General features: G+C 41.6%; 1 protein-coding gene across 1 annotated transcript in view; it reads left to right on the top strand.

Moving 5' to 3' along the window:
• LOC148540751 (ferric reductase 1-like) overlaps nt 1–20168 on the top strand; it is a 63773-nt gene extending 43605 nt beyond the window's left edge. The window contains exons 4-6 of the mRNA XM_088481595.1: nt 117–208; nt 519–609; nt 19771–20168. Coding sequence (XP_088337721.1) covers nt 117–208; nt 519–609; nt 19771–19833 — 246 coding nt within the window. The 3' untranslated portion in view covers nt 19834–20168. The remainder of the gene's footprint in view (nt 1–116; nt 209–518; nt 610–19770) is intronic.
• The last annotated feature ends 6402 nt before the right edge of the window (nt 20169–26570 follow it).

The following is a 26570-nucleotide window of genomic DNA, read 5'->3' as shown; positions in this document are numbered from 1 at the left end:
CCCACAATAGTATAAATCATATGGTTAGAATCACTTTCATAACATTCCAGTTATTTTAAGGTGTAACATTTTAGATAAAGAAACTGATAGTCAATGTAATTTTTGTTATTTTGCAGAGCGCAGTGAGTCACACGTCTGACATCGCAAAAAGTGTTGTAGAGGTGACCTGGGTAGCGCCAAGAACCAACATCTCAAACATCCAGCTCAGGTGATGGAGTGAAATGGACATATGGAAATCTTGTATCTGAAAATTAATTTTATTTGTAGTGTGGTTGTACAATTAAACATCTGTGCTGTAATAAGGGTTAGTTTGAGGTTATCAGTGTCCCAGCATAAATGTATATTATGCTTTGCTGCAAGTTTCACAGCTGAAAATTGTATCCTGAAAATATTGGTGGATGGCCTGTAACACAAACATCTCTCAGACCTTACTATGGAACTTCAGCAGACTTTAAAATGAACAAAGGAAAAGAGTCACTGGTTTCTTTCATATAATCATTTTACTTACTTCTTTATAGAGCCACAGTCGTGAGTAATCTGTCTATTTACTGGACAAATGTTGTTGGTCAAAAGCTCATATATGCTGGCTCCGGAGGATCCAAGATGTTGGTAAGCAAATCTTAAAATGTTTCTGTTTTACGTGTAATGTTTTTGCATTTGCCTATCAGACGTACTGTATAAGAATGAAATTAAATTACTGGAAAATTTCATCTGTAAAAGAGGATGTGGATGATTTACAGTATATGCATGTTACTTACAAATGTATCCAAAAACATATCTCTAGACCAGAGGTTCTCAAACTCGGTCCTCAGGACCCCACACAGGTCACGTTTTGCAGGTAACCTAGCAGGTGCACAGGTGTATTCATTACTCACTGACACATTTTAAAAAATCCACAGGTGGAGCTAATTATTTCACCTGCGATTCTGTGAGGAGACCTGGAAAACATGCACTGTTTGGGGTCCTGAGGACTGAGTTTGAGAACCTGTGCTCTAGACAATCAAACAAAAAATGTTTTTCAGGTACTATATAATTATATATATATAGCGAGAAATGCAGGGACAGGACTTAGCTTATCAACGTGCCACAGGAATGCGATACGGTTGCTGCTTATGCCTACTCCTCCAAGTGTATTTGTCTCGTGTTCTATTAAAACAGTGCACCCAGGCAGGGAAGAAATCAAATCGTAATTATTGCGAACTAAGGCTTCTGCTTCTTTGCGTCATTTTGCTGACAAGGTGCCCACCAGCGGAACTTTTGTAGGACCAAGCAAACTAGAGTGGCCCCTAGAAACCTGAGGGTGGCAGTTTCCTGCACATCCATGACAACATCTGTATTGAGTATAACATCTCTGCCAAAATTTTGTTTTTCCATAACTGGACAAAGTGTTGCAGATTTCTTTCTTCTGACATTAATTGCACAGAGGTTCTCTCTCCAAAGAGGACTAGGCCTGCTATTCCACTCTCCTCCCTTTTCCAAGGTAGGGCCTTGGAGACTTTACTTTATCGTTGTCTCTGTGGTTCCTTTAAAAGCTCAACAAATCCTGGGAAATTGCGTCCCAATATGATAGGATATGGGAGCTTAGGAACAACAACGGCGACCACCTCATAAGTGCACCCCTTTATGGTGAGGCTCACTCGCATTCAGGAAATGTTTTCTGTAGATCCATGAATGCAGAGTACTTCAACTAACCCTGACAGCTTTTCCACTGGCATAGGCAGGACAGCCTCTGAGATCAGGGTTAGCTCACTCCGTGAGTCTATAATAGCTGGGAGTTCTCGGCCATTCAGTAAAACAGTTTCCTAAAATTTTTTTAAATTGAGTATTCTTTTATTGATTTTCATAAACAACATATACATAAACATAAAATAAAACACATAACATAAATAAAACAACAAATTTACCATTAAGCAGAAAAATCAGCACAAATTGCAAAGGCTTGGTACCCTTCTACACAAACTTATCCTCAATACATATTGATATAATTGTAATGGAACATTTATACCCAAAACTCTTACATATAGCAGTACTATAGCACATTGTAAATCACCCCAGTACCTCTATTCAGGGTAACTTAAGGATCATAAAGAAACTACATGTATATAGCCACAATATATCTCCATCCCCAAATCCTTCACATTATTTACTAGTCAGACTATATTACCATCAGACCTATCCTCTTATACTTTAGCATACCTGGATTTTAGCCACCTCTGCCATATAAGATTGAATTTAAATTCATCCTTGCGGCAGTATATAGCTATCGTTGATGGGACACCGTTATATTTACAAGGTACACCCATTCCCAAAATTCAGGACCTGTGGTAGCCATCCACTTACGCGCTATGCTTACCTTAGCCAGGGAGCACAAATTAATAACATACTGTCTGGTATATTAATCACTGGTATCCTCGTTCAATATACCTAATATGCAAACTACCGGTGTAAGAACAGACCGAGAAATACCAGTAACGGCAATCACACGAATCACCTGATTCCAAAAAACCTGTACCTGTGGGCATGTCTAGGAAAGATTCCTGGACCGCACACCCTGAATATATATAATGGGAGATGCTACCTGTTGAGACTTCTTGCAGGCACAGGAACAGACAAATCACAGGTGCACAACTCCAAATTACTGATTATATATAAATACATTATGCAATAAAATTTTATTGCATAATGTATTTATATATAATCAGTAATTTGGAGTCCCAGAGCCTTTCCACCTGGAAAAGATTTAATGGCCATATCAATCTCTTCTGCTGTGAGGGGAGCATCCAAATATTCAATATCTTCCGCTGACAAAGAAGGAAGGACCTCTAACTTAGGACACTAACTCGGCTTGGCTACTGGACAATCTCGAGGGATATACAGACTGAAAACAAGATAAGAATACTTCCACTATTTCAGGGGTAGTAGACATCACAGAACCGCTATCATTACTTAGTTCTGCTACTATATTAGTGCGGTGGTCTGTATTTACCAAGCGAGCTAAACAGCTCCCCGTCCTATAAGGCATAAGTACAGTATTGTGAATGTGAAGCATATAATAGTCTACAATTGGCTTTATCCTGTAAGTATGATGTCCAAGCAGCCTGGAAGGACAGCCAGAGAACCCTAGTAGCCTCAAGATCCTCCTCCTTCCTTCTATAGAATAATTTAATTTCATATATTCACTTTATCAATGTGCCTCTTAAATAAGCTTTAAAGGCATCCCATGTTATAGCTACTGTAGCTGAGCCCTTGTTATCAGAGACATAGTTGAACCACAGCGCCTCCAATTCAGATCCCGCCCCCATCTGTTGTAACCAGTATGGGTTTAACTTCCAAAAGGATTGGCCTCGAGGCAAACAATATCAACTACCATACTAAGTGGGGAATGGTCGGATATACCCCTGGTTTCATAAGCTATATGCAAGATCCTGGGTAGCAGGTCATGTGAGGCCAGAGCCAGATCAATCCTCAAGAAGGAGTGGTAGGTGTGTGAAAAACAGGAAACTGACGAACATTTGGATGCTTGGTTCTCCACACATCAATCCAACCCAGTCCAGCCACAAAATTAGAAAATCCACTCCCACCTGGCAACTGTGATCCAGCCACTTCCCGCCATTTATACAGAGCTAAATCCATAACATTATTAAAATCCCCTAGACAAATAACTGGAGTGGCAGGGGAGTGCACTATAAACTCTACAGCCTTTCGTAACACCTCATAAGAGAAAGGAGGAGGAATATATATACGATTAAAAGAAATATAGGAGTTGCATTGATCTTCACATTCTAAATATACATAGCGTCTGCTCGGGTCAGTGGATACTGCAGTCAAGACAAAAGGGACTGTTTTTTTAATCAATACTGACACCCCCCTAGAAGCCATCGTGTGGGAGGCATGATATCCCCAACCCACCCACGGCCTCCTAAGAGAAAATAATTTACTTCCCACCAAATGTGTCTCTGTAAGACATACAACATCTGGGTCATATCGTCTCAGGTGCCAAAGTACCAAAGATCGCTTAATTTTATCGTTTCCCTCTAACATTCCAAGTAAAGAATTTGGTCATAATAACACTTGATTATTAATATCAACTGCAGTAACACACCCAAAATATACTCCCCTATACCAAAGACATGAGGCAACCAATGCTCTACAGCTTACATACAAAAATAGCCCACACCCTGCCCTCCCTGTACACTACCCCGAACTTTTGGCATACCCAAAACCTACTGGCCTACCAGGCCGCCATAAACAATTAAGTACACTAACTAACTAACCCCTATTATATAGGAGAGGCAATGAATAATAATAGCCACACAAGCATGGTGGCACTCAGCTAAATGGAGCCAAACAGCTTTGACTCAATATATATATATATATATTTATAAATAGAAGTAGAATGGGCACTCAACAGTTAGTAAAAAATGCTTTTAATTACTAACACGTCACTTAAACATGGTCGACGTTTCGGTCACATACGGACCTTTACAAGACTACTGAACCATCGCAAAGCTACCAAGGTGGCAGCTTTGCGATGGACAGTAGTCTTGAGAAAGGTCCGTATGTGACTGAAATGTCGACCATGTTTAAGTGACGTGTGAGTAATTAAAAGCCATTTTTACTAACTGGTGAGTGCACATTCTATTTCTATTTGTACTCTGGATGGTATTGTCTTTAATGGAGCACCCCAAAGGTGTCACTCTGGAACGTGGATGCAGCACATTGGATTGATTATATAAATATATATATATATATATATATATATATATATATATATATAGACACAAAACCTCCTGTATCCACTTGCTTTGCACATTTTTCAAATATCAAAAATATCAGTATAAAATGTTAAACCTAAACAGCAAATTTTAACCAATAGAGCCTACTCTATATATTTATACACAGCCACCTCAGCATTTTGCCTGTGCAACGATTGAAGCAAAAAAGGGCTAACCAGATATATATGAGCAGACTAACATTTCAACATTAAATATATTTACGTGTCGGATCTGATGAAACACAGTAGAGACCCCAAAAAGTATAACAATCAGTCCGCAGACATTTGTCTGTGCCCAGGTGCACGCAAGTCCAGCCAGGCAGCAGCCTCACGTGGTGTTGCAAAAAATTTTATTGCCCCATCCACCTCGACCTGCAGCCTAGAAGGAAAGAGTATAGCATAGGCCAGTTTCAACTCCCTCAAACACTGTTTAATTGGCAAGAACTGAGCCCTATCCTTCTGTACATTCATAGCAAAGTCTGGAAACGTAGATATATCTGGACTCCATTCCTTGACAATAGTCCTTTAGTACGGACCAGACGGAGAACTGCATATCTATCCTGATAGTGCAGGAACTTAGGAATAAACGTCCGTGGTGGAGTTCCTGGCGGTAAAGGTCTGCTAGGGATTCGATGTGCTTGCTCCACAGCAAATTGGGGCATAAAAGAGTCCTGACCATATGTATCGATTAGCCAGGCCTCTAAGAATGTTTCAGGGGTAGAGCCTTCTTCCTTCTCTTTTAAGCCCAAAAAACACATACTATTGCATCTCGGGCAGCCCTCCATATCCGATATTTTATTCTGCATGATAGATATCTGAGCGACCAATGACTACACTTGAGTCATCGGCCTCCCCCACTCATTCTCTGACTTTTTGAAGATCTTGCCTTAGCAATGATACATCAGACTGCACTTTCCCAATCTTATCGGATAGTGTAGTTTCACAGCCCTTAACAGCTTCCATTAACTGTTGCAGTGTGACCTCAGGGACTGTAGCTGCATCTGATGGGCTTGTAGGGGCAGATGAAACAGATAATGATGGATCAGAAGCCTTACCCCCTACAGTTGGCTGTGGTGTAGAAGAACGCGAGTAGCACTCTAATTTTGCTGCAGTTGTAGCCTGACTTGTCTTTCCCATAGTGAAAATGACTATAGGTATCAAAGTGGGTGGCACCAACCAATTGAAAAAGCATAAGCAAAAAAAAACACCAAAAAATGTGGATATACTGCAGGGCAGCTGAAACCTAACAATATGTGAGGCACAGGAATCAGCACATTCCAGTCTTATGCATACAACAGGGTCCTCCAGGGCAGAAAGCTTCAAGCCGCCCTCTTAGCTCCAGCAAGCAGCTACCAGGTTAGATAGTGCCTGTATAATAGTTTAAAGCAGGCACAGGGTATACCACAGTATATGCTTATATAGCAAAGTCTCCCATATTGGCAGTGTCAAGCCACGTTCTGGCAAGCCCCAGCAGGCATTCAACAGGCTGAATTATGTGACTACAGGGCCATGTGATGGAGGTGAGAAGCAGCACAGTATATTATATGCAGCTATACAGAGCACGGACTTCTAGGAGTATGGGCAGCTGCAATATGCAGGCTACCAAACCTCAGCAAGCAGTTTTCAGGCTCCCGACCACACCCCTCCAGTCAGCAAAAGCCGCCTGAGACCTCCGGTGTGGTCACGTGACGCAGGTGATCAGACAGCCTCAGGATATTACCGGCGGGTCCCGATCACCACGGGTCTGGGAACGCCGCCACACGCTACCTCCAGGTGCCCCTTAGGCTCACACAGCCCTGCCGCTACTCATCTGTCCGGCTCTGGATAACAGGATAGAAGGTATGGAGAATAAGCAGGAAAGCCCAGGAACCAGCGTCCTATCTCAGTGCCACCATGGCCACGCCCACACTAGCAACCCCACACTCCAAAGACTCTTTTTTTCTGGGACAGTCCCATCTTATATAACCTGGTTCTCTGCACTCATAGCAAATTACCTTGGCATCTCCAGCCGTGTTTACTTGAGGAGGGGTGACAGTTGGGGTCACAGGCCAATGGGGTGCCATCTTAACAGATTGCTCATTCCCTGGTTTCTTTTCTGACATTTCTGTCATATTTCCTGCGGTCTCATACCGGTCCAACACTGTACTTAATTCCTCTAGATTTTGAGGATCAGCATGTATGACCCAGCGCTGCATATTCCATCCTAGGGTTCTTTCTTATACACTTGTCAACAACCACCATCTTTACAATCTGAGCGGAAGCGCGGTCTTCTGGCTGGAGACAACTCTGCCCCTGTCTGGCGAGTTCTGCAACCTGTGTCTGAATAGGGACCACTGGTAGTAGGGCCCATTCATGTTAGCGCTGCACTTTCCCAGAAGGGTGAGACTTGACCTAGCTAGAATGGCACTTTTGACTAGATCATATTTCTCTGCATCAGCAGAGGACAAATCAGCAAAGGCTTTCTGAGCCTCACCAGTGAGATAGGGGGCAAGTCTATCAGCCCAAGTATTTGCTGGCCACTTTAAGTGCTGTGCGACCCTTTCAAATATTAACAAATATGTCTCTAGGTCATCTGAGGCAGATATTTTCTTCAGAAGCCCTGTAGTATTTGCTGTGCCCATTGATTGGGTCACTAATTGTAACATTTGCTCCTCTGTTTTTTGATGGGAGGCTAGCAAATTTACTATAGTATGAAAAACTTCCTCCATTTTTATAGTGGGAGGTGTATGTACAAGTATAGGTGCTTTTAGATAACAAGCCAGTGTATACAAATAAATATATTTCTTTCTTTCAGCAAAGCAAGTTTAACACAGAAAAAGAAAGAACTTCTTTTTTTATCTTCAGCAATGCATGGGTTAAACAGAACACATACGCAGTATGTGTGCTTTGCTCTTCTCAGTCAACAGGTTAAGTTAATTACACAGCTTGAACGCTAGCTGGTGAACACACTAATCAACATTTTAATGTGTCTTAGTGCCTTAGTAAAAAAAAAAGAAAGTCACTTTTTTTTTTAGTAGAAACACAAACAACTTTTCTTTCAGTGCACAGTAAGTTACACAATGTCCTTTCTATAACTGCAGTTTTTCTGGTTCGCCAACCATACTCACGTATACCAAATGTTTTGCCTTGTCAGTTCCTTTGCTACGCCGTAGGTGTCACCACATATAACACGGAGTATAGAAATGAAGACTCCAGACAGGCAGGTACTTGTTAAAGCAGTGGCTTTTAATGGCAGCAAACACTGCACCTTAGCATACGTGAGCAAAGGCCTGGATGCACACAGGCACATAACAGAAAATAAGCAAATACATGTAAAAGTAAATGTCCCACCACTCCTTGTGCTTAACAGTCAACAGTTACGATATCTGTGGACCTTCCAGGTCCTACCACCCTAATGCTAACCACCAGCCCCTGGCCTATCGCCTGGCCAGCTCGTCTGGCATGAGAAGCAAGGAGCATCAGGCATGTGAGAGTTTTAAATCCTTCCTGTGCTCCAGTGGTTATTCCAGTTGGGTCTGTGGAAAACCTGGAATTCCACACCACCATTGCTAACGCAGAACATACAGGTTTCCCTCCAGCCTCCCCTGGAGTGAGCTGATCCCATGAATGTGGGCAATTCAGGAGAGAGACAACCCCCCTCATCACACTATATATATATATATATATATATATATATATAATTTTATATATATATATATATATATATATATATATATAATGTTGTGAGTGAGAGAGAAAGAGCGAGCGCCTAATAGTGTAGTAACTTACCAATCACTGTAGCACACTAAGAATAAATTATGCGTACCGTAATGACGCTATTGGAAAGCATATCAGCAGAGATCTTTATTACTTCGTACCGACGATGGCCCAGGATGGGAACTCTCTGACCTCTGATTCAATTAATGTCAGCATACAACCTCAAAAAGTACAAGAAGTTTCCATAGTGCAGTATTTTTATAAACTAAAGTATTTATTTTGCACATAAGCAGGCTGGATAACAACGTGCATAAAAACCGAAATGAGGTTTCTTAGCCTATCCACGATGATTTAGTTACCAGGTCCGTGATTCTACACCAGTAGTCACTTTTCTGGAATAAACTCTTTACAGGATGGAGAGGAGGATACACCCAATGTGTTTCGCCGTTTAATGGCTTCCTCAGGGGTGTGACTGAACCAATTAGAGATTGTGTGGTTTGTCGGTACTGCAATCAAGTTAGACCTTTTAAGAATGCGGTTGGTGCCTATACTCTAATTAACTTTGTGACATATACTGTATATATATATATATATATATTCATACATTTTCCACTGAAGGAAGGAAGCACTCGCCACTTAAATTGGTTAGTCAATTTTATTCATGATTGAACATCACACTTGTATTGGTAAATATACCAAAAAATATGGTATTAAGATCTGGTCGACGTTTCGGTTCCAGTATGAACCTTTATCAAGACCTCATACAATGGTAGTAATGAACCAACGAAATACAATAATACAATATGATCTGTGAAAGAAAGAAAACACAGTGACATGTCTATCAGGCTCCTATATATATTATTTTATATAAAATGGACAAATAAAAGCATCACCCCTGAAAAACCACTATCACCTAATGTAACATCCAAAAAATTGATTGTTCTGCCATCCATCTTATATGTAAACTTAATGGGATTGTCTAGTGTATTCAACTTGGTTACCATCTGCACAAAAAATTCAATGGTGCCCTGCCAGATGAAAAAAAATATCATCTGTGAAGCAACAATAAAACTTAGGAGCTCATTCATAGCCGCTCGCAAGCGGCCGCTCGTTTGTTCGCAGCCGATGATAAGTGACCGTGCATGCGTACGCTTCATTCTGCGTGTGTGCAAACTACTCAGAGCAAATGGTATCTGCTTGCTCACCCAGCAAAGATAGCCCAGTGTAATGAGTGACAGGAGAGGCCATTTGTGGGTGGTAACAGGGGCAGGACTCTAATAATGGGGGAGTGGAGGTGCAAACGCAGGCGTGCCTGAGTGTCTCAATGCCATTTCAGAGGTGTGCATAATTAACAGACAGCATTACAGTACACATCACATGCCTGTTTTTTACACTGAAGTACTCGTAGTGCTTGCGCTAGGGTACGGCAACCACAAGCGCTGCAATCGCTTCCGCTTGTCCTTGATGTACCAATGCTTTAATACACTTCCTGGAGATGACGTGCGCTAGTGGATGTTTCTACATAAGCTAAAGGGCATCTAAATAGACAAATTGATCTCTCACCAAAACAAAGTGGGCGTGCTTATGTCTTTCCGAACGAGCGCCTGCCATGCCATCACTTAGCCAAATTTGCATATGCTGGGTGCGAGCGATCACATCTAGCAAGTGGGTCTGAATCAGGTCCTTAATCTTATCACCATAGATGGATAGAATGTGCTCCCTCTCATATTTGGACATGTACAGATTGCCATACGACGGAGCTAAATTTGAGCCCATAGCCGTTCCGGATATCTGTAGATAGTATAGAGCAAATTCACATCCATGGTGGCTAAAATTACATTCTCTAAGACTCCAGTGTCTCTAATTGACTGCAAAAAAATGTCCAGTGCCGCGGGGATGAGTGGAATTACCACACACCAATGGTTGTTCACTATCTATAAAGATAGCTAAAGGCTGTAACACCGATCCCTCAGCAGAAATGATCGGTCTGCCTGGTGGTTTCACCAATGATTTATGAACCTTTGGCAGTGTATATATAATTGGACACTGTGGTTTGTCCACCGTTAGAAACTTAAATTCATTATCACCGATCCACCTCTGTGAGTGGGCATGACTCAGGACAACATCCACTTGGGCTTTGATTTCATCAACTGGTCTGGTAGCTATATTCATATATACATTTCTGTCACTTAACTGTGACATGATTTCCACATCATAATCTGCCCAATCTTGTACTACAATAGCCCCTCCCTTATCAGCGGATCAGATTACTAGATCAGAATTTTCTCTAAGGGACCGCAATGCCTTTTTCTCATTTCCTGTCAAAGTGTTATATGGCTTCGGTGCAATTTGGAAATGACCTCATTACTGACCAGTCTAAGATTTTTTTCAAACTCGCAATGTTGGATGGGGGGTCAAACATTGATGGTCTTTTGAACTTCTTGGTCTCCAATGTAGTATCTTTATCCGAGAACTTGTACATGTCTAAGGAGCGCTTAAAATCACTATGTCTGTATGTGGGAACAAATGATAGACCTTTGGCCAATAACCCCAATTCTGTTTCTCCAAGTGGAGAACTGGACAGGTTAAAACCGAGTTTAAATCCTCGTCTTCATCTTCTTGTGACCACCCCGCCTTGGATGTGGTCTCTTGGTCTCCCTTCGTCTGTGTCTGTGGGAATTTGTTCCTGATCCATGCCTCAATCTAAAAAATGACTGCTAGATTTTTGCATATCATTATTAGCATCAGTGTCAGATGTAGAAAATGAGGACCCAGACTCTATCGGAAACTGTGGAATCCGTTTACATCGAGATGGTCTAGCCATCTGCCTAGATCTTGATTGGGTATTGTCCCCCAACAGCCATCAGTAAACTGTATGATTTTTGAAAATCTGATGTGACAACACTAAGTTTCTTTCTTTTAAAGGAAGTGAGATCTCTTTTATACGCATCAACCTGTGTCTGCATTCTCTCTAGCCAATTGGTGCCCTTATCTTCCCTCAACGAGGGTAATGTAGTTATATTTGTCTGCTCAATTTAAATTTTTACTTTCTGTAATTCTACATATTGTTTAGCTTTTCTTTATTAGAAACTATTCATCTGTGAGTTATTCACATTATGAGATTCACTTTATGTTTTCCATAAGGCTTAGGATTTATTTTATGCATGTTTATAATGTAGTTTAGTCTATGCATATTTGGTGCTGTTTGTGGCTAATCAGGCTCCTATGTATTGTATGTTTGAGTCTTATGGTAACAGACACCAGCTTGCATGTCAGGCTGGAACGTGGAAGTAAGTATGATCATCTCCGTGCACTTCCGGTTTCACGGCTCTTAAGCTGGAGTAAGGCCAACCAGCGTTCATGCAGCGTGAGCCACCGGTCGGATTCTTATACAGAACTCACGGTGGATGACACGCTGTTACAACATATCACTTATGCGCTGTATCTGGCACTCGAGGTAGGCATTGTCCAGGCACACAGCGGTGTGATGTGGCACCCTGCATGGCAGTGACCTTTAGTATATATTTGCAGGTTTGTTTGGACCTTGAGTGTTTATTTCTATGATGAGGCTACTGATGCCTATTCCAGCACAATTTGGAGGTATTATTTTCCACATGTGGTTGTTATTTGATGTCATAGTGTGAGGGGTTGCACTATATGACATTTAGTGCATATAATCACCCATATGTGGCACGATGCATTCATTTGATACATTAGGTGATAGTGGATTTTAAGGGGTGATGCTTTTATTTGTCCATTTTATATAAAATAATATATATAGGAGCCTGATAGACATGTCACTGTGTTTTCTTTCTTTCACAGATCATATTGTATTATTGTATTTCGTTGGTTCATTACTACCATTGTATGAGGTCTTGATAAAGGTTCATACTGGAACCAAAACGTCGACCAGATCTTAATACCATATTTTTTGGTATATTCACCAATACAAGTGTGATGTTCAATCATGAATGAAATTGGCTAACCAATTTAAGTGGCGAGTGCTTCCTTCCTTCAGTGGAAAATGTATGACTATTTAGGGACTGTTTAGGTCTTTGGAAGCACCCCAAAGACGTCTTATTGTGGATGAGAGTGCAGGACATTTATATATATAATATACTGTTAAAGTGAATAACACATGAAGAAACAAAGCTAAATAACAGGGATTGACAATTTACTGTCATATCAAAAATCTATTTAATGTTCTTTCCCACAACAAGACACATTAGTGAGAGTTATAGCAGAAGTGCCGTTACTTGTTGGAGCTTGTATGATGATTTAACAGTGCACCTGAGCAAATTATTCAGTATTGAGTGTCGGCAGATTGTGTATCTAATATAAATTAAAGTGTATTGTTTTATTGAAATATACAATAAGATTAATGTAATATTTAGCTGTGTTCATCCATTTATGAAAAATCAGCTGTTTCTATAATTAGCTTAAATATGTATTACTTGTAGCAGAGAGTTATTTTCAACTTCAGTATTGAAAGTATTTTTATCCTTTAAAATCACTAACATCATAACAGTGGATAAAAAGTCCCACATTTAGTTGGGCCCAAATTTACTTTAGTTAGTGTTACTACATATTTCAAATCACCGGAAAAAAGATCAAGAAACAGTTAATGAGTGTTAATTTTATTTTAAACCTCATATCATCTATATATATATAAAATCAAAGGTCCTGACTCACTGACTGACTGTATCACTGACTCATCAACGCTAAGCCCGCACCGCTGGACCTACAAACATGAAAATCAGGGAGAATATGCCTTCCTTGATGTAAAGTAGGTAGCAAAGTCAAGGGCAGAGAGCGAGGAGGGGAGACGAGGAGGGGGTGGGCGAAGGAGGGAGTTGAAAGTGGTGAATAGACGCTGGGGATTAGAGGACTGAGAGGAGATGAGGATCTTGAAATATGACTGTTTAGAGAGGGAGAGAGCGGCACTATAGGATGAGAGCATAAATTTGAAATGGAGAAAATCTGCTTAGAGTGTGATCGTCTCCACTGTTGCTCGGCGGTTAGAGAACACTTTTGCAGGTTTCTGGTGCATTTGGAATGCCAGGGTTGAGGTGTAGATCTGCAAGTGTGAGTAGTGATTGACGGAGCAAAAGAGTGCAGAGCAGATGTAAGGTAGGCGTTGTATAGGGATGTGGCTTGTTCAGGGCAGGAGAGAGAGAGTATAGGGGAGAGAAGTGAGTCAAGCAGGGAAGAAAAGAAAACTGTCGATAGCGTCAATGTTACGCTTAGTGATGGTGGCTTTTGGAGGTAGAGGAGGGGAAGGAGAGAGGGACAGGTTAAAAGATAGAAGGTAACGTGGAGAGGCCAGTAAAAATACTGAAGGAGCGCCAATAGAGGGTGCTCAACTATGTAGGAAAGAGCAGCTGTATAAAAAGAGGATAGTAAGTCCTCCACAGACAGGAAAAAACAAAGCAAAAAGTAACAGCGCTCCAATGTAAAATTAGAAATACAATTTAATTAGTGCATGAGCTGATAATAAGCCTATAAAAACACATTGATAACATATAAATGGTTAAAATAACAAACACTTCACTCCTTTACCAACTTGGGTTGGTGCCAATCATATTGGAAATATATTGAGAAAGTCCATATATATTGGAAATGGACTAGTAGTTAGAGATAGTCCAACCGAATAATTACCCAGTCCATTTGTCAGTAGAAACTCTCCAAGAGTTTCTCCCACATACGCAAATCACCATGCCAGCCAAGCACTGGACCTGTGCCCTGGGGACCTCAAATTTGCGAAGTGCACACCTTGCTGATTGGACCCTACATATATTTGGACACTGCATCAATTCTTTGGTCCTTATCTACCTGGGCTTGGGGTACCCCACCAGAATCAACACGTGCCAACATTGTAGAATGGTTCTCACCCATCTGCTGACAAATGGACTGGGTAATTATTCGGTTGGCCTGTCTCTAACTACTAGTCCATTTCCAATATATATGGACTTTTTTCAATATATTTCCAATATGATTGGGACCAACCCAAGTTGGTAAAGGAGTGAAGTGTTTGTTATTTTAACCATTTATATGTTATCAATGTGTTTTTATAGGCTTATTATCAGCTCATGCACTAATTAAATTGTATTTCTAATTTTACATTGGAGCGCTGTTACTTTTTGTTTTGTTTTTTCCTAAAAGATAGAAGGTGATGGTCAGAAAGTGGGAATGGGGAATTGGAGTGATCAGAAATATCACATCGGTGAGTGAAGACCAGATCAAGCAAATGGCCACTTACATGGGAGGGTGAGGAGGTCCATTGGGAGAGACCAAGTGAAGATGTGAGGGTGAGGAGTTTGGAAGCAGATGATTCTCTGGGGACATCAATTGGAATATTGAAGTCACCTAGGATAATGGTGGGAAGGTCTGAAGAGAGAAAGTGAGGGAGCCAGGAAGCAAAGTTGTCAAGGAACTTGGAGGGAGGGCCAGGGGGACGGTAAATGACAGCTACTCGGAGGTGTACTGGGTGGAAGACCATGGTGACCCCCAGGTCATGGGGTGTGGGAAAAGGTGAGGCCCCCAGAGGAGAGAGCTGCAGGAGAAGTGGTGTCAGAGGGTAAAATCCAGGTTTCAGTAAATGCTAGGAGATTCAGGGAGTTGGAGATAAAAAGGTCATGGGTTGGGACCAGTTTATTACAGACTGACCTGGCATTCCAGAGGGCACAGGATAGAGGGACAAAGTTTGCTGGAGAGATTTCAATGAGATTATCAGGGTTGCTGTAGCGTGGAGGTGAGATTAATTTGGGGGACCGAGATGAATAGAGTGTAGCGATGGTGCGGTCTCTAGTGCTAGAAGGGGAGCCAGTAGAAGGTGGGCAGGAATGGAGATTAATGATATGTGGATGGATGTGAGGTGAAGTGACATGGAGAGGGGGGTGGGAGGAGGGATTAGTAGTGAGGTAGTAGGACCCCGGTGGACTATAAGAGAATGAAAGTGGAGTAATGGGAGAAGATGTGGAGGAAGGTAAACAGAGGAGAGGAGATAAGGTGAAGAGGAAGTGGAGGAGACAAGGGGGATAGGATAAAGGTGGAATCAAGGGGCAGAACAAAAGATTAGGTAGACACTGAGTGAAGGTGGGCATTGAAGAAAACATGGCAATGGTAAGGATAATGTAAAAAGGGGAAGAAAAAGTTGAAAGTAGGAATGAAGAAAGAATGTAAGAGAGTGCAGATTTCCAGAAATGCAAGTGTGGGAAAAATGTGTCTGTAAAACAAAAGTTTATTATTGAGTATAATAAAAGTGGAGATTTGGTGGGAGCAGAAATTAAATAATAAAATAGACAGTGGTTGGAGCTTGATGATCTAAGACTTAGAAAACGAGCTAAGGTAAAAGTACATTATTATAGAGGTAAACTGACATTAAAATAGATAAGTATGCATTAGAATTATATGTAAAGCACAGAGCCAGCACAAATAGTAGCAAAGGAGGCACCAGGTTTATGTAGCCACCAAACAGGGAGTTCAGTAATGAAGGTCCTGGTTATGTAGTCCACAGGATCTTGTAGTATGGAGAATGTGAACTCACAATTGTTCATCCCACTTTGTCCAATTAATGTTTGGGTTGTTGTTTGTTTGTAGATCGGTGGGTTTCCTTCTGTTTTACTTCTGTTTAACATTGATATAACACCAATAATCGATTTAAAATGTAATTGGCACTTTTAAATAGGGCACTAATGAGATAGGGCACTCCAGCCATAGGCTATCCAGCCTACTAATGAACCTTTGAACCTTACATAGGAGACCTGGCATGTGAAACCACTGATTGCTAACTACCCCCAAAACACTCCCACTAATATTGCTAGGAATAAATTACCTTAAACAAACAAAGAGCACATCCCATTAAGCTAACATCTGGGTCTATATATCTAGAAGCTAACAAAGAAAAAAAAACACAAAAAACTATATTCAAAACCATCAATTACAGATAGTATGCAGTGATAAACTACTTAAGTTAACATTACTTCTAAGTTAATTGTTCAGAGCTGCAGTCATTTACCTAATACAGCTGAGGCTGGGACATACAAATACAATGCAGCAAGAATATTCTGGGAGCTGTAGCCATGCAGCGTGAATACCATGCCAGTTGGTGTAAAGTATCTTGCATTATTTCTCACTATTATAAAACAAGATTGTACTTATTACACTAGTAACCATTTTCTTACCCATCTCCTTTACCCCTTTATTAAATTATAGATTCCTTATTACATATATAATGTTAGAGGGTGCGCTCAGCAATATTTAATAAACATCATATCTACTACAAAGAAGGGAAAATAAATAGTCTTACCATGGTGCACTAAGGAAAAAATTACAGACATTAAAATTAATATTTAATTAATTTCATTAAATTGATCAAATGGAGAATAAATGCTTTTCATAAAAGGCAAAATATTAAAATAAAAAGATTCAAGATTAATGTGAAAAGTAAAGTAAACAGTGTTATTAAAATTGAGGTAAATGTCTGTTTATATTATTCAAAAAGTCATATAATTGTCTAGATTGGTTCATTACATGATAGTATGGATTCTACTGTACTAAAGATATGGGTATTTATTGTTAATCCAATGACTGAATAAAAGCCCATTACAGTATATTAGAGAACTGAAAGAGGGAACTTCCAGTTAGAGCTGATCAGGTTTTCTTATGAAGGTAAATTACAGTAAGCGAGTGTTTGCACAACTGCTAATACATGCAGACCAGACACACATATGCCTGTGAAAGTCATATTATTGGGGGTTATTGGCTGTGGGATTTCTTTGTCACTTGGTATACATATATTTATATTTTGTGAACATGTTTAAGCTAATCTGTTATTTTTTACTGTGTACAAGAGGCAAGGAGATGTATTACTGAGAGCTTTGTAATTTGCTTGATGCTTAATATTGAATGTGTTTGTTGCACATAAAAGCAATAGTTCAAAACATGGTCACAAAAGGTAAATGCAACTAAAAAAAAACCATTGGTCGTTTGCATGAATATCGGCATAGCAGGAGACTGAATCAGGTCCACGACCTCTGAACAAATTTACACAAATCTTTTGTAACCTATACAATTTTTGTTAACCTCTAGCAGTTTACCGCTTACCTTTGTACATTTACAATTTCAGGTTACTCCAATTGGTTAAATTTCAATAAAACTGGAAAAATTAAACTGTTCTAAAACTCTTGTATTAGCTGTAGTGTGATCATCTGAACACACTTCTCTGATTGCCTAGCTGCCTATGGGGGGTTGCCTAAGTGTGTCAGTACCTTTTTTGAAGAGGGGTTAAAAGAATCACTATAATTTTTGTTGTTTAAGAAAAAGCTTAAACAAGTGGTCCTTCCCTTTCCCTCTCCCTTTCCCCTTCCATATTTACCTGGCAGTTATTGGATCTTAAAGTTTTTTAATCAAATTTCTGCAAATGGTCTTCCATGGCAGAAGAAAATACTTATAGTGAGAAACAGCATTAAGCAAAGTGATATGAACCATCTTACAAATACACTGAAACCATAAAGAGAGTTGCCTGACCTCATGAATCTGAGAGTTTTGGACAGCCAAAAAAAGAACAGGATTTAGGTTATAGTCCATACACCCAATAAAGGGAGCGGTATCTCTAGAGGCATAAGAAGAGTTGCTATAGGAAAACCCTGCTCACTGTAAGCATGATGCCCATTCAATATACAATTCTGACATGTAATGCCTCAGGCACACATCTAATACATGGTGTACACTTTAGGTCACAGGTATGTATTTGCAGTTCAGACACTCGCCCAATGATACAAGTCATGTCCATTTGGAGAGTGGCACTGCTCTCTGGCTGCCAATCACTGGAATTCCTGTTTGCATGAGCATCAGAATGTTTGTTGTCTTAATAATATCAGGATGACTTGTAAGCTTACTTTTTTGTCCTTCAGATAAAACTGCCCATCTAAGTGCTTTAGTGACAATAGAAGAGTTTCCACAGGAGCCTGAACCAGGGCTAATGTCTGGTTGGATGGATTCTAAATTAGGGCTACTTGTATCTGAATTTGAGGAAAAATAGGAAAATTCTGTAGCTTCCATATGTGCATGTAGAAAACTCTAAGACAAAGCATTGACTTTCATATTTTTTAATCCAATCTTGACGGTAATCACAAATTTAAATCTAGAAAGTATTGCGCTCACCATGCCTGTCTAGGACTTTACCTTTTTGACTCAGTATACTGTAATTTATTATATATAATAATTGGACGATACTTATCCAAACAGTTCCTGAATTTCTGGAAGGCCTACGTTACTTCAAGTTCACAATTGTCCACATACAGAAAAAGACACAGGGGTGTAAATTATTGCTATCCTGGTCTGTTTGTTTTTCCAATTTAGCATACAACTGTTTCTCTCTCAGCTTTTGAAGAACCATCTTGATGTCCTAGCAATGCTCAGAGCAGGACCAGGAGATTATGAGGATTTTGTTTAAATAAACCTCCACAGACAAGCCCTTGGTACCTCATTAATAAGATCCAAGAAAACTGCTGGGGCTAACAAAGGCCAAATGGCATTACAAGATATTCATAATGTCCAGTGTGTGTATTCAATTCTGTTTTCCACTCATCAGTTTCCTTAATCCTAACAATATTCTAATCTCTATGGAAATCAGATTTAGAAAAAAAAAAAACTTTAATTGGTTGAACAGTTCGGATACCAGGATGTAGTAGGTATTTATTTTAAATTTGTTTAAAACCTCTATAATCTATGAAGTGTAAAAATTAATCCAAATCTCCTATGAGAGAGTAAAATATTGGTTGCGTACTCTGGCTAAACATTAAATAATACCCCAGTCTTAACAATAGCAATACAGGATGGTAAATAGAGACAACTAGTCATACAAACACTGCGGTACAGGACTAACTCCCCAATAGACAAGGTACTGCCAGGAATATGCTTCAACAACAAGGTTATACTTACCAACCCCAGGATATCCTCCTGTCGGGCTAAACAGCCACCGGAATTTCAATTCCATTTCCCTTAAATAGTACTAGAAGAGTGTAATGAGTAGGACTGATACCTAAAATATTACCCACTGCTCCACTGCCTACAAGGGCATAGAGATAAAGGACACACCAGATATATAACATAGAATTTACCCATTTCATTGTGCAAAAGCCCAGTGCTACACATGATTGGTCCTGGTTCTCTATGAGGTCATATAATTAAAATAATATATAGCAGTAAATACTATGACAGTGACTCAGTAATACTTTTCATGGTAATGTGTCTGATTGCCCTTAAGTCATTAAATTTGTCCTTGGTTTGTCTTTCAGGCCTCTGTGTCTATAATGTGTACAGCCGTACTGGTCAGTGTCCTGATTTCTTCCCGACTCTGAAGCTGGTTCCATTAAGAAGATTTGAGTCTCATCACCAATCTGTATGACCTTACAATAAAAGAACAAATAGTAGAACATAACCAAGAACATACATTTAATGCATAAAAATCCAAACTCTTAAAAAGACACTGCTGTAAATGGGGCAATGGAATTATAGGGAGTGATGGAAGATGCATTACCCACTTATACTAATGCTTGGTGCAAATCCCATATGCTTATGTTGCTTTTGTACATTTGGAACTATTATTTTTTACCAATTTTCCTATAGTGATGGGCAACTATACAATCATTCTGATCATTGGAACTGTAAGCTGTATAATAAAAGCTACACAAATTTTTCAGTCCTTGGTAAAAATTGTAATTGTGAGTTATGATTTTATTATTACAGTAAGTATCTCATATTTTCAAAATAATACTGCATGGTAAAATTCCAAGTCTTACAAATAATACTCAGAGTAATGAGAAAATGTTCCATAAACTGAACACCACCCCACACTCTTCATTACACTGGAATACATTCCACTTGATTGAGAGCACTAAAGAACTGGTTGGGATATGCAGGGCTGGTGCAAGGTTTCTTGGCACCCTAGGCATAGCTTCCGTCTAGCCCCCCCACACCACCCTCAGTAAAGCTGCCAGCTACAGAATGAATCTATTGAGAGTCTGTAGCGGCTAAATAATTATGTTAATAAATAAACAAAAAAATCAGGAGTGGGGATGATTGTCTGGAGGGTATAAATAGTAATTACTGGTGGGGGTAGGTGAAGAGCATCTCAAAAACATTCAAAAATACATGGAGGGGGTACATAGAGACATGGAGGGGGCACAGACAGACATAGAGGGAGCACAGACATGGAGGAGGTACAGAGACATAGAGGGGCACAGACTGATGTGGAGGGAGAACATAGAGACATGGAGGGGACATACAGAGACATGGAGGGGACACATAGAGACATGAAGGAGGCACATAGAGACATGGAGGAGGCACAGATAGACATGGATGAGGCACAGATAGACCTGGAGGAGGCACAGATAGACATGGAGGGGGCACAGAGACAAGTAGGGGGCACAGAGAGACATTGGGGAGCACAGACAGGCATGGAGGAGGCACATGGAGGGGTACAGACAGGCATGGTGGAGGCACAGAGACATGGAGGGGCACAGACAAGCATGAAGGAGGCACAAATAGACATGGAAGGGGCACATAGAGACACGAAGGGGGGACAGACATGGAGGGGTAGCACAGACAGGCATGGAAGAGGCACATGAACATGGAGGGGTACAGACAGGCATGGTGGAGGCACAGAGCACATAGAGACATGGAGGGGAACATAGAGACATGGAGGGGGCACAGACAGGTTTGGAGGAGGCACATAGAGATATGGAAGGGGCACATAGAGACATGGAGGAGGCACAGATAGACATGGAGGAGGCACAGATAGACCTGGAGGAGGCACAGATAGACATGGAAGGGGCACAGATAGACATGGAGGGGGCACAGAGAAACATGGGGAGCACAGACAGGCATGGAGGCACAAGGAGGGGAACAGACAGACATGGTGGAGGCACAGAGACATGGAGGGGCACAGACAGACATGGAGGAGGCACAAATAGACATGGAGGGGGCACATAGAGACATGGCGGTGGGACAGACATGGAGGGGGGACAGAAACATGGGAGAGCACAGACAGGCATGGAGGAGGCACATGGACATGTAGAGGTACAAACAGGCATGGTGGAGGCACAGAGACATGGAGGGGCACAGACTGGCATGGAGGGGCACGGACAGGCACAGAGGGAGCACAGACAGGCATGGAGGTGGCACATAGAGATATGGAGGAGGCACATACAGACATATCCCCCTCCTCCTGATGTTATTGTTTAGTGACCCCCTTCCCATCTGTTCAATATCATGCTACTCAGCCCCCATCAGTAAGTATCAGACACGCCCTCCTTGTTAGTAACATTTAGTAACAAACATATTTTGCTATAGTCCCCCATCACCGGCATGTTTCTTAATGTGCACCGACCCCCCTCACCTCTCTTACCGGTTGCATGTTTACACCTTTCATTACACATCCCCCTCTTTCCATATATGCCACCCCTTTAGTTCCCCTACAGTTCTGCACGTTCTTCCTCGGCTCCATCACAGCTCCTCAGAAACAGGCATCGGCGGTCAGGTAAAGGAAGGAGGGCCTCTCTGAGTCACAGCAGGGGTAGCAGTACTGGTGCATGAAGACAAAATAATTTGAAACTGAACTCAGTGTAGCAGAGCCAGGAGGGGTCCGCAGCTTTGCTAAGTCTCCTCTCTTAGTTTCACCAATAGGGAGCAGAGAGGCATACACAGGGGAGGGGCCATGTGCGTGCATTTTCAAGTGGGAAGTTGGTAAGAGAAAATGGTACCAGCTGGGGGAGGTGCATCTGGCAGCCCTGTGGAGCAAGCCTGTCTGCCAGCTGTTCCCCAACTGTAGCAGCGGTGAGCGGCTGGGTGCAATGTCCACATAAGTGCTGGGAGCTGCTAATCCCTCATCCCCGACTCGGAGATGGCAGGGGTGCTGAGAAAAAAATGCAGGTCTCATTTTCTTGTTAGGGAGACGCAGTGAGTGCCGCCCTTAAGGTGCCGACGGCCTTAGGCAGCTGTGCAAAAATTGCCTAATGGTAGCGCTGGCCCTGGGGATATGGGCCTAATTATTCTTAAACCTCTGCATGTGCAGCACATTGGGAGATGGGGTTTTCACATTTTTACATTACAACTGCAAAATGACTGCAGGGATCCTGTGACATAATGTAAACCAAACCACCTAATTTCTCCGTAATGTTTACAGAATCCAGTTTGGGCAACATGTGCACAAATGACAGGCCAGGAACCAATCAGTATTTCTGCCCCTAACTTTGAACACAAATACTGGTGGAGGTCCAGTCCATGTCTGCCATGTGTGTGGCATGGTCACCTGTGGTTACCGGTTCTCCATCAATTCTCTCTTAAAATATGGCTTGGTTTAACCTTTTTTATAGCTTACATATACAGTTTGTTGTGTTACTTCTGTCTAGCTGTTTACACATCAGTTGGAGTGTGCTTAGAAATACACTTTTCCTTCATAGTGCAACATTTGGCTGGTTCTAAAAATTAAATACCATTGACCCTAGTCCTTAGTTCAGGAGCAGCCCTGTAAAAATTAAAAAAATTAAAAACCTGTATTTCCCCTTCCCAAATACTCAAATAACCCCAGCATAGTAAACTCCAGTCCTAGACTGGTCTGCTCAGGGCATATTGGATATTGGGAAATATAACATGCACCCCTCCCAGAGCATACAGCTTTCTGCCCGCTTAGATGTTTGGCTTACAATTTTGAACATGTATCTCTCCCAGACGTGACCAGTTGGAGCTCTTAATTTAATTAAAATATAGTTTAATAACTGAAATCACTTTTAAATAAACATAAGCATGATGGAGAAAATCTAATTGCAATTGCATTGTTTTTAAAATAAAGCAATGAGTTCTGTATTTTGTGCATTGCAAAATACACAGTAACTTTGAATTGAAAAGTCTGCCTAAGTATAAGGGTTGTTTTTGTAAGGTAGGTAATCTAAGTAAATTGTCTATGCAATTGTAAATGGAATAATCTACTATATAAAAGCGAAAACGTGTCCTTCTATACAAATCCACAGTTATCAAGCCAAGATCGTGAAATTTTACATACAAGTGTATTAAAACATGGCCGATGCAACGAAAAAAATGTGAAATTGAAATTAATTACTGTTCATTTTTAATTAATTAAAAAACACATTTTTGCTGTACGCTCATTGTGGGGCCTCACGGCATATGGGTAGGGCCTCGGAGCCTGTGTTTTGTATTGTCATGTTTTGTCATGATCTTAATGTTTATTATCGAAGAGAGCTTTAGCAGGCTTTCCCAGCATTCTCAGCTCTCTGACTATACCAAATTATGCAACAACATTGACTTCTTTCTTCAAACTGTGTCAAAATGATGACTTTGCAAGGACCCTGCTGTACTGTGAGCTGCCAAAATATTACACATGGAATGATTCTCGAAAAGTTTTTATGCGCAGAAAACAGGGAGCCGCTGTAGATGGTTATCCTGGTATCAGAGCAACAGAAGCTCTTGGCCGTGTTTACACTGTACAACCGACAAATTTTGAATGCTTCTATCTCCGAAGTTTTCTTTACACCATTACAGGTCCTACTTCCTTCGAAGACCTTAGGACTGTTGATGGGGAAGTTTGTCACACTTTTCGTGAGGCCTGCCTAGGGAGAGTTTTTTTGGTAGGATGATGTATAAACAAACATTCTTAAAACCCCAGGCAATGCCGGGTACTCCAGCTAATAATAATAATAATTATTGGGATTAGTTGGAAAGTACTTTCCCTGTACTAATCTATAGATTACTTGAGGTTCCCCAAGCCAACCCTTGGTGGATTACGAGAACTACTCTAATGCTGGGTACACTCTAGAGAATGTGTGTACCCAGTGACGGCAGATGTGACTGGATGATATATCGTGTGGTTCGTACACACTGGTTATATCTGGTGTACGACCGCCCAATACATTGTTCTACCGCTGCATCCATAAACATGGTGTTGGCTGCCGGATTTTCGGATCTGAAGATGCGATGAATAATGTGTGGGAGCCCGCAATAGTGCTTACACACAGGTCGATGGGTATGCAGTCGGGAAGCTGGCAGACCTAATCCCAACAGCTGGCTTCCTGACTGCTTAATCCCGGTGAGGGTTAAATGATAAGCGTCTGTCATTTTACCGATGCCGGGAGACCGGCGCCCGACATCCCGATCGAAGTGATGCCAGGCGCCGAGTGCAGATAGCTACGGGGGGGAGGGTTAGGTTAGGGGCTCCCAGGGAGGATTTAGGGTTAGGCGCCCCCCCTGGGAGTTTAGGGTTAGGCTAGGGGAGGGAGGCTTAGGGTTAGGCACCCCCAGGGGGGATTTAGGGTTAGACACCCCCCCTGGGGAACTTAGGTTTAGGCAGCGAGGAAGGAGGGGTTAGGTTTAGGCACTTAGACGTGGGATTAGGGTTAGGCACTGGGGGGGAAGGTTAAGGTTAGGCACCCCTAAGGGAGTATTAGGGGGTAGAATAGGTTAGTGAATACTTATTTTTAGCACGATCAGGATTTTCATCCTTGTTGGGCTTCCGCTGTCGGGATTTGAACCGCCGGCCTTGGGTCCAGTGGTAAATCATATCGATTCTGGTCGATGTAGATGATTTGTCGCTCTGATTCATTCCAAAACAACAAATCATCCAATATACCTTCTAGTGTGTGCACAGCTTAAGGCTTGGGTGGAAGCACTGTTACAGAGAGAAAATGAAGTTCAGATTGAATACATTGAAAATTGGTGTATACTTACTAATTTCACAAGATATCCAAGATTATAGAAGTCGTATCGGTGTAAGGTATGCTAAATGATGACTGGTCCCCATGTGCAGCGCTGATAAGACATCTATTGATTTACTTTCATAATGAGATTGGAATATTCAATCAGTATCTGGCAGCTACTGTACAAACTTTTATACACCTACACAGCCCAAGTCTTATAACTGTTAGGAATCAGAGGGTTAGTGAGGCAGATTTAGGCTGAGCACAGTCTTAAGAGGTGAAGCTCTTTGGCAGATAATGACCTGAAGGTCATAACCACGGTGCGGCTTTTGAGCCGTATAGCAACCTTGAGGGTTGAACTCTTGACTAGTTGTGGCCTGTGAGCTGAAAGCAAGATGCAGCCTCTGGGCTGTGTGGCAGCCTTAAGGGATGGTATATCTTGGCTGGTTGTGGCCTGTGGACCAAGAGCTAGATGCAGCCTTGAGGGCTGGTATGTCTTGGCTGGTTGCATCCTGTGGGCCGAGAGCAAGATGCAGCCTTTGGGCTGTGTGGCAGCCTTGATTGCTGGTATGTCTTGGCTGGTTGACACTGGCATTGGGGTGCCAGTTTGCGCACTGATGATGCTGAGGTTGCCGGGTTGACACAGCCATTGATGTACTGAATTGTGCACTTGGGATGCTGAGGTGTTACCAGTGCCGCCAAGTTGACACAAGCCACTGGACCTGGATTGCACACTCAGGACTGTGAGTGCACTCTGTGCTGCCGGAATATCACAAGCGGCTGGGAACAGAGATGCACAACGTGCCTCCTAGATGACACAAGCGGCAAACAGCAGATATTATGGGGACCGTGCCACCTGGATGGAACAAATGGTAGACAAGAAATAAGGCAAACAGGAGACTGGAACTTCACTGAACAAACAGGAGACTGGTCACAACCAGAAACATATGAAAATGCTATCACCGGCATTGGAGCAGTGTCCACAGCAGCAGAATATGGACACAGGAGCCAATCCGGATCAGTCCCAGAATGACGGACAGTAGGTAGGCGTTCGCCTCGCACTGCATTAGCAGTGCAGTGGCTTGTGACAGTACTCCCCCCGCCTCTTGACGAGGGGTTAAGGAACCTCTAGACCTTGGTTTGTCAGGAAAGTTTAAAAAAATATATTTCATCAGGGTAGGAGCATGCAGCGATCTTTCAGGAATCCAGGAGTGCACTTCCAGTCCATACCCTTTCCAGTGCACAAGAAACTGGAGACAGCCTCTGGAAATTCTGGAGCCCAAGATTCTTTCCACGATAAATTCCTGGTGTCCCTGGACAATATCTGAGCATATAACTGTAGAGCAGCCACAAGATATAGCAGGCCACCAACACCTCCACACATGTTG

The sequence above is a fragment of the Taudactylus pleione genome, unplaced genomic scaffold, assembly GCF_031769625.1.
Source record: "Taudactylus pleione unplaced genomic scaffold, aTauple2 ptg000017l, whole genome shotgun sequence".
Classification (NCBI taxonomy): Eukaryota; Metazoa; Chordata; class Amphibia; order Anura; family Myobatrachidae; genus Taudactylus; species Taudactylus pleione.
Note: the sequence above shows the minus strand (reverse complement) of the source record. Positions and strands in the feature narration are given on the sequence as shown.